Source organism: Hemibagrus wyckioides, linkage group LG17 (assembly GCF_019097595.1).
Source record: "Hemibagrus wyckioides isolate EC202008001 linkage group LG17, SWU_Hwy_1.0, whole genome shotgun sequence".
Lineage (NCBI taxonomy): Eukaryota > Metazoa > Chordata > Actinopteri > Siluriformes > Bagridae > Hemibagrus > Hemibagrus wyckioides.
In genome coordinates this window covers 23,623,529-23,633,204 of record NC_080726.1, presented here as the reverse complement: position 1 = coordinate 23,633,204, position 9,676 = coordinate 23,623,529, and the positions used below count along the sequence as shown (strand labels likewise).

Here is a 9,676-nt window from a genome sequence, read left to right as displayed (position 1 = left end):
TGACTGCCTGTTTCTAAAAGCACAAACAACAAAATCTAAATTTCTGATATGATTTATTTTCTTAATCTCCGTTCCTGTGCTTTCTGAGGGGACGGAATACGTGTATATACAGTATGTAAACACTCACTGACTGTTTTATTAGGAACGCCTGTAACCATGGTCATTCATACAGTTAGCCAACTAACCAACCCGTGCATGACATACAGTCATACAGATCAAGAGCTTCAGTTAATGTTCACATCAAACAGGAGGAAAAGGGGGTGAAATGTGATCTCAGAGTCTTGGATTGTGACATGGCTGTCGTCGCCAGATGGGCTGATTCTGAGTGTTTCATTCAGAAACTGCTGGTCTCTTGGGATCTTTACACACAACAGTCTCTAGAGTTTACACAGCATGATGCAACCCGAAAAAACCCCATCCATTGAGCAGCAGTTCTGCAGGCGGAAACGTCTCGGTGATGAGAAAGATCAGGAGAGATTGATCAGACTGATTTGAGCTGACAGGAAATTCAAAGAATCACTCTTTACAACCATGGTGTGCAAAAAGGCATCACAGAATGCACACGTACATCAAACCCTGAAGCGGATGTGCTACAACAGCAGATAACCGCATTGGGTTCTGTTTTTGTCAACCAAGAACAGGGTTTACGGTAGGCTCGGCTTACCAAAAAACCAAAAAGTTTGAAGACTGGAAAACGCTCAGGCAGTTCATAACTTGCATGAATGAGCAGGATTGCAGGGGTGTTCCTATTAAACTGGCCAGTGAGCGTTTAACATGTATGTACACACAGTTTCCAGAGAAACCGGATGTTCTGGATGAATGTCCTTCATCAGCTGTTTAAGCAAAGTATTTCCTAGTAGAGTGTATTTCTCTGAAATGTCATGTTTCTCTGGAACATTTTATGCTACACTTTATTTATTCATTCATTCATTTATTGTAATATATATTTTCTTATATTATATAAATCTTGTAAGTGGAAAAAACAGCATCAAATTGTGGTATTTAATTTTTTTCCTCATATATTTTCTTAGATATATTTTAAATATTATAGAAATATTTTAAATCTAAGAAACAGCATCAGATTGTGACATTTTTTTTCATATATAAATTTTTTTATATAAATTTTCTTATTACAGAAATATTTTAAGTGTAGGAAATACACTTAAATATTTTCTTAGATATATCTAAATATTATAGAAATATTTTACGTGTAGGAAACGGCATCAAATTGTGACATTTCTTTTTTTTTTCTTTATATATTTTCTTAGATACATTTTAAATATTACAGAAATATTTTAAATCTAAGAAACAGCATCAAATTGTGGTATTTCTTTTTTTTTCTTATATAAATTTTCTAGATATATTTTCTTATATTATAGAGATATTTTTAGTGGAAGAAACATCAAATTGTGGCATTTCTTTTTTTTCCTTATATAAATTTCTTAGATACATTTTCTTATATTATAGAAATATTTTAAATGTAAGAAATAGTGTCAGATTGTGGAATGCTGCATCATATATATACATATATATATTTGTAATATATTTGTAATTAAACAAAAATTGAGTTGCCTGTAACACACAACCGCTAGCATGTTCACAGGAGAGCAGTATGGGCGTAATGTCTGATGTGATTTACTCTAAATCCCACAATGCACCGTTGTGCTTTCCTCTTACACAGTCAGCAGCGTGGCGCCTTACAGTGACGTCAAACTTAATGCAGAGACGAAGAAACAAATAGTTTACACGTTAAAGTGGAGATAAGATCGTTCACAGAAATAATACTTATCACTGTTGTGTCCTAACGAGAGAGAGAGAGAGAGAGAGAGAGAGAGAGAGACTTTTCACACTGTAGGATTTGTTAGAAGGAACAGCAACGAAAAAAAAGTCGCTGAAATTTCCTTAGAAGCAGAAGCTATAATAATAATATAATAATTTTTATTTTTATTATTAAATAACAATTTTTTTCATAATATTTTCTATGGATATTTTAAAATACATTTAAAGTTTGTTTTTGTTTGATAGCAAAAAAACACCATCTATTTCTGTTAATCTGTAGATTAGATAATAATAATAATAATAATAATAATAATAATAATAATGCATTTTAAGTCATTTAGTCAAAGTGGATTTAATAAAACCGCAGTCTCTGTGTTCATCAGGATTTATTTGGTTGCTCTTCTGACACTTTAGACATAGTGTGTTCTCTTTTTATTCATTTTAATGAATCCGGTGCAGTTTACACAGAACTCTTTTTTTCAGGACTTTTCCCTGTGGGTCGGGTTTTATTCTATATGAATCTAGAAATCTTGATAATTAGTAAACAAAACTTTTACACTTCAGCACATTCTGAGGTTTGGGGTGTTTTTTTGCCCCAAAACTACACTACAGGAAAAGGGTGTGTGTGTGTGTGTGTGTGTGTGTGTGTGTGTGTGAGAGAGAGAGAGAGATAAAGCGAGATAATTATAATAATTATGTGTGTGATAATTAATATATAAATATACTTTATTATTATTATTATTATTATTAGTAGTAGTAGTAGTAGTATATATATCTATAAACTTTGTGATGCACCAAAATGGTTGAACTAAATGTCTATAGTGGTGTAAAGATACTAAAGATATCCCTTTATCTTCATATGCTTTATTTATTTATGCTTTATTTTTTTCATCATCTTTTTCTTTAAACCCATTGGCACTCAACAGTTCAACACACCAGACTTTAGTTCTTTCTTAAACGCTCCTAAATGTAAAAATCGAATCAAGGCGTCCGTATAAGAGCAGTGAAAAATGTTGACTCTTAATTGTGTAGTGAATTGGGGGGCAAAAAAAACAAAGTTAAATGATTTTATTTTATTTTATTGGAACTTTCTAGATCTGATTTCACCCAAAAATCATTTCACTCTTTAAGGAAATCCTCTTATTTATGTTTTGTACTTCAGTTAATGTTCTGATGTCTGATGGTGAATTACATCTCATTTTAACAGTTTTACTCTCCAGGTCTATTTAGTTCTGCGAAAAATGACTCTATTTTTTATATATAGATCTTTCTTTTGTGGCAGCAAAACTGATTTAACTGTAAAAGAAAAAATAAATAAAAATATTCTTCAGGTGCAGATTTCTGAGTATCTTTGACTAGATACATATTTAATGCTTCTAAAAACATTATATAATGTGTGTATATATATATATAGGTACTGCTTTTATATTTAGGATTAACATTATGAAAGATCTTCTGTGTGTGTTAAATTAAATTGATGAAACGAAAAAGTTCAATTTTTAGCTCCTGAATTGTGCTAAATTTGTTTTTGTTTTTTTAACATGCTGATTTATAAATTTGCTTTAATTTAATAAAAAACTTTTATATTAATTCAGAATATTATAGACTGCGCTGGTCCTGTAGGCTTTAACAGAAGACTGTGGAGTTTGTGCATCACATGTAAAACCGTTAAGAAACTCATAGATTTACGCAAACATAAAGATTTCTGCCGCATAAAATGATGATTTGTTTGCCCCACTCCATCACTCGTAAATATATACAACGAATTTCTTCATTTTAATATTCTTATTTAAAGTCCTTTTTCTCCAAAAAGTTGAAAAATCTTCCGTCACCATGTTTTTTTTTTTGTTGTTTTTCCTTTATAAAAACTCCAAAGCTTTAAAATGCTTTAAAATTATTCTTATTCTTATGATAAAAAAATAGAAATATATTTCTAATCTAAATAGCTAAAAACATGATTTACACAGATGTGAGCTTCCACACAAAAATCGTTGTAATAAATATAAGTGTATATAAATGTAGTACAAATAAATCTTAACTAAAAAGTTTGTTTGTAGAAATTTACAGAAATATTTTCCAAAACCGATTATATATTTATATTTATATATATAATATCTATATATAATTTTTTTGTTTGTCACAGGATCTTTCTCTCTGCTTTGTTTTTCCCCTCTGAGATCTAAACCACCATTTTCTCCTCATTTTCTCCCAGTTCTGATCCTGGATATTATCTTACTACCATCTCTAAAATGTAAAAATATATTTCATTTCTCTCTCTTTTTTTTTCTTTTTTTTTTTTTCTTCCCCCCTTCACCTCAGATCCCAAATCCTTTGTTTGACCTGGCTGGTATCACATGCGGCCATTTTCTGATCCCGTTCTGGACCTTCTTTGGGGCAACACTGATCGGAAAAGCAGTCATCAAGATGCACATTCAGGTAAATTGAACAATGAATGAGTATTTTTTTTTTTTTTAATTTTGGTTCAGATGTTCATATTCTGATTTATTTAATAAGTTATAGTTTTGGTCAGGTTTCTGAGTCACAGATCATGTAGATCGGCGCATTGTTCGTAGGACAATGGTGTTCATTTAAACTTCAATAACCGCCGAGGTCACAGCTGACCATAAAGGAGGTCTGATACACTTCCTAATTTCCATTTCATGACTCAAGTTTGACCGTTGGAAGCAGAATGGCAGGTTTGTGTTGAGTCTTGTACAGGGCGAGAAAATGGACGTCCCTCGAGGTGCCGTGCGAGTCATCGAGGCAACAACGAGCTTGTGTCAGGCGGTGATCTCACTGCTCCTTCTGGGAGCATGTTTCAGCATCTATCCTGAAGACAAAAAGAGAGAGCTCTTCCTTTTCCTCCTCATGTCCATTTGACCCGAATCTTATCACTCATGCACTTGATTCACTGTCTGAAATCCTCTGTACATCTCGTCTCTCTCCATAGAAACTCTTTGTGATCATAACGTTCAGCAAGCACATAGTGGAGCAGATGGTCTCCCTGATCGGGTGAGTAATAACGCATTCATCGTTCTCTTGGAAAACATCGTGAAATCATGGAAATCCATGAGTTTGAATCATGTTAGAGTTCCCAAAATTTAGGGATGGGTTTTTTTAAAAATACACCGAAGATTAAACGGCGACATTGAACAACTTGTATAAAAGTATTGTTTAATACAGTGTTTAACAGAAAGGAGCATAAAGATTCTACATAAAAAATGAAAAAAACAGCAATGAGTCTAGTGGATGGAGAAACTTCTAGATCTTTACACAGAGAAACTTTTAGTTTTGTTACAGGATCATTCTCTTTTGGAATTTTCTTTTACTTTTTTTTTTTTTTTTATTTATTCTCATTTTTTTCATGGTAGATTTTATTTCCTCACATTGCCCCAATTCTGATCCTCAGCATCAGCTTTTAATACCATCTCGAAACATATAAACGCCTTTCTTTTCTCTTTTATTGTATAATAGTACTGTTGAACAACAGGGTTCTCCAGAATTATCATACAAATGTCTAAAGTGGATATGGAGAAACTTCTAGCTCTTCTCTCTCTCGCTCCTCTACATGCAAACCATACATAAATGCTCTTTACAAATACAGTTGTTATATTTGATTTCAACAGTTCTGTCTCGAACACTTCAACTGTGGTTGGGTTGGGTCTGGGAAAATGCTGTAGACTTTATATTATAGTGGAAATATTAGTTTTGACGTATTCTAGAAAGAGATTCCCGTATCTCATTACTATAAGCATTAATTCACGATGAAAAGTAAAAGACAAGACTTCTGGATTTTATTACCATCTTGAAATAACAGCTATGTGAAATGCTGCTTTTCTGCACTGGTGTAGAAGGTTAGGACATTATTGTGTGTGTGTGAGAGAGAGTGAACAAGCATTGTGTTTACTTAGAAGACCCAAGACTAGAGAAAATGGATCAGTTCATACCAGATATCTCTGTAACTTGAATCAAGACCAGAAAGAATGAATGGTCTGTTTTACATTTAGAGACACAACTAAATAGTTCTATTTATTTATTTTTTTTTATTGTACAGGGTGTGTGTGTGTGTGTAGTGTTTATCCTGAGTTGTGTAGGTTTTATATGATTACTGGTTTATTTTCTTCACATTGTTTCATATCATTTCTACACCAGGCTGCTTTTCTCAGCTTTTTTTTTTCTTTTCTTTTCTTTTCAGTCCTTGAGCTTAACTTCCGTACAGGAAAAAGTCAACAGGATGCCATAGAGAACACTGATTTCAGAAAAAAAAAAAACGTTTTCCAATCCATAAAATATTTAAACAATCGGATCTTTATATCAAATCTTATTGAATTCAGTAATAAAAAAAATACCTGCATGTGTTTTATTTCTCTAAAACCTGATAAAAATCCATAACACCAGCAAAATTGTAACAAAGGACAAAAGCTCTTTTTTTTTTTTTTTAGGGGATTTTCCCTTTCTTTCTTTCTTTCTTTCTTTCTTTCTTGGGTTTGTCCTCATGCACCTCCCTCTTTAATTCACAGCTTGGTTCAAATTCAGACCCAGAAATTGATCATTTAAGCAACAACAACACAAAAATTTTTTGTGTGATTTCTTTTTTGAGCTAGAAATACATTTGTCTCATCATCACCTCCTCCTCTAACCCGAAACACACAAAGAAAGAAGTTGGCCCGTGAGCGCACGCGGTAGTGACTCGTCTTGCTAGCATTCGGGTCCGTCAGCACGGACGAATACACCCTTATAAGCTTAAGAAACACTGACTCGCAATAGGATGACACATTTCCAGAGTATTACACACAGAAAGTGTACAACAAAAGGTGTGTGTGGAGTATTTAATGGAGAGAGAGAGAGAGAGAGATGAAGTCGATCGTCAGCATAACGTTCTATGAGGGTTTCGGCAATCCACAGTTTGCTTCTGTACATAAAGTACAGGGTTACTATAGAAGAAGAAAAAAAGTATTGCTGAATCATGTTGTTGATTTAACGCCGTTTAGTTTAATCTCTACTACGGGAGGTTGGTTCTCATGATGACTAAAGAGTAGCTCATTTGTCTGAGTCTAATAATTTGGGACTACACTTAGCAAATGATCAGGACAGAGAGAGATGGGAACTTTGGCAAAGGAAAGGGAGTTCACCGAACTCGAAAAGGTTTTGTGGCTTTGCTCTTTTTTCTTTTTTTTTTGCATGCCGTTCATTTCTCTCATGGTTCTGGTTCCATTCTGAGCTGTAGTCTGAATCATCACGCAAAGCCTTACAATGTTCCTATAGACGGCTTACTCTGATGAGTTAATGTGAAACAGTCTGATTCTGAGGCTGGAGTGTAGTTTGTAGAGGAGAATGAGAAAGAAAGCAAGAAGTGGGTTGTATGAAAAACCACAAAAAGACTCAAAATTAGAATAGTCCGTTAGGTTTTTTTCTCTTTTTCTTTTTTCTGCACTTCCCTCTGAGACATCCGGTGTCATCCACCTAGTAGGTATAGCTCGATGTAGAATGATCACCAGGTTTCTTTTTGAATCAAATTGAAAGTGTCAGGTTTAAAATGAGAGATAAGACTGACCCCAGATGTCAGATCCACAAAGTATTTCAATAAATATTTATATATATGTATTAAAATAGAATGTACATTACATTTAAGACTCTTTTTTTTTTTGAGCGTACAAGCTGTGTAGTGCATTAGATACGTGTCACTGACCGTCACTCCTCCAAACCTGGGCGGTTCTTCCTACATGTCACTGATGACACAATGTCGACTCACTTCCTGATTAATAGCTCCAGACCAGTTCTAACAGGAACCTCGGTAATATAAGCAAGTGTTGGAGGATTTCTCTCTTCAGTGTGCTGTGCCACCTCACCCGGAGAGCACAGCTAACATTTTTAGATGTTTAGTGGACTTTCTACAGCAGCCTAGTGGATCCTGGCCAGGGTCCTGTTAAGGACGGTAAGTCAGAATTGGCCTAATGTGTGTTTGGCTGTATTCACAGGGCCATACCCGGGGTTGGAGTTTCCTTACAGAAGCCTTTCCGGGAATATCTGGAAGCACAGAGAGCTAAGCTTCATCACCCAGCTGGGGATGGCACACCTGCGGTAAGAGAACCACACGTGTTTCTCTCTCTCTTTGTTGGTTCAGGAAGTTTATTTATTTTTTTTTTTATTTGGACTCATTCAGCATTGATACAGCTTCCATATTTCAAGTTGTGTTCAATACCCTGATTTTAATATTTCTTTCATTTTTAATCAGACTGTGAAAAGATACAGCTCTATTCTTCATCTTGGTGTATATGTGTGTGTGTGTGTATATGTGTATATATATATATATATATATATATATATATATGTATGTATATATATATATATATATATATATATATATATATATATATATATATATATATATATATATATATATATAAATATAAATATATATAAATATAAATAAACCCGAGACTCTATAAAAGGAAGTGTGAGTGTAACCGAGCCCAGAGTTCGTTTAACTGCCTCGAGTGAATTGCTTTGGTCTCATTAGTAACGTCTCTCTTGCTTCTTGTGTGCAGGGTGAGAGCTGGCTCTCCTGGGTCTTTGAGAAAGTGGTACTCGTCATGGTCTGCTATTTCATTTTGTCCATCATAAATTCCATGGCACAGAGCTATGCCAAGCGGCAGCAGCAGAGGAAGCACTCTGAGGAGAAAACCAAGTGATAGACTCACAGTAAATCATCTCAGGCTCCCATTTCGGAAACTAAGGAGTATTTAACCTGGAAAAAAAAAACCCCAGAATGGGCACTAATTTAATTTAACATGTTGAATCTCTGTGTACTGTTTTGTTCTACCCCCCCCACCCTCCCTCCAACTCCCTCCCTCCCTCCCTCCCTCCCTCCAACTCGTCTGTAGCGTTTAACTATTCAACTCAGATGTTAGATCTTTTTACAGAGATACAGGAAATTATTCGAGACCATGGATGGTAAATATTTGTTGCGAAGCCTTATTGCAACATTGCAGGGTCATGCTTCCATTGAACTGAATACAGTTCTGATCACGTCGAATTATTTATTTCGTTTTGTGTTAGCAGTATGAATGGACAGGGTTGCGGTTTGTGAGAGTAGTGATGCAGTTGAGTGTTTTTCTTTTTTTTTCCAGTTTCTTAACACAGTCTGAAGGCATTTTCCTTTCTCTTAAACAGGGATAGCAATATAAAAAAAAAAAAAAAAAGAAAGAAAATCTGTATGGTTTCCTAATTGCCTGCATTGTGTTTTAACTGACCATCTGCCATAATGTGATGAAACTGATGCTCTTTATATCTTGACCTAGTCTCATGTATTATTTTTTATTTTTCAACTGCCTCGAAGGTTTTTTTTTTTTTCTCCTTTCTGTCTTAATACATTTTATGTAAAGCTACAACTTGTAGGTCTTTCATAGACCTTGGATGAATTACATTAAAAAAAAAATAATCAATTAATGATTACTTCATCATGTTCTAGCTTTTGTTCACGGTTTATAAATCCTTTATCCCGCCCTTGCAGTTCTGAAGATCTGTGCCAGAGCTCAGAGGTAAGTGCAGATCATAAAAATTCACAATCCTGTTTGTTGTACATTCTTCGACGGAGCTGCCATATAATTTGTGTGTTCCAGTTTTACTGTAAGCCGTTACACACTGATGAGGACGTGCAACAGAGGAAGTCTTTTGATGAATAAAGAAACTGACGGTTCGAATTTGCCAGCAGGCTTGTAGGGAAGTCAAGCTGTTTTGCATGATTCACCGTTTGAGGTTCCCGGTACGAGGCGTGCCGAGTCCCATCGTGTCAGATAGCTTATCAGACTGGTGTTGGCTCTGAAGTCATAAGGCGACAACAGTCTGTAGGCTGACTGAAATTTTGGGTTTATCACTTCAGAGGAAACGAAAGAGC

At 34.7% G+C, this 9,676-nt stretch overlaps 1 protein-coding gene across 1 annotated transcript in view; it reads left to right on the top strand.

Annotated features, from left to right (window-relative positions):
- The window catches only part of vmp1 (vacuole membrane protein 1), a 28,188-nt gene extending 19,198 nt beyond the window's left edge, over positions 1-8,990 (top strand). Inside the window, exons 9-12 of the mRNA XM_058413230.1 lie at positions 4,099-4,215; positions 4,730-4,791; positions 7,758-7,860; positions 8,328-8,990. Of these exons, the coding sequence (XP_058269213.1) occupies positions 4,099-4,215; positions 4,730-4,791; positions 7,758-7,860; positions 8,328-8,471 (426 nt within the window). The 3' untranslated portion in view covers positions 8,472-8,990. The remainder of the gene's footprint in view (positions 1-4,098; positions 4,216-4,729; positions 4,792-7,757; positions 7,861-8,327) is intronic.
- The last annotated feature ends 686 nt before the right edge of the window (positions 8,991-9,676 follow it).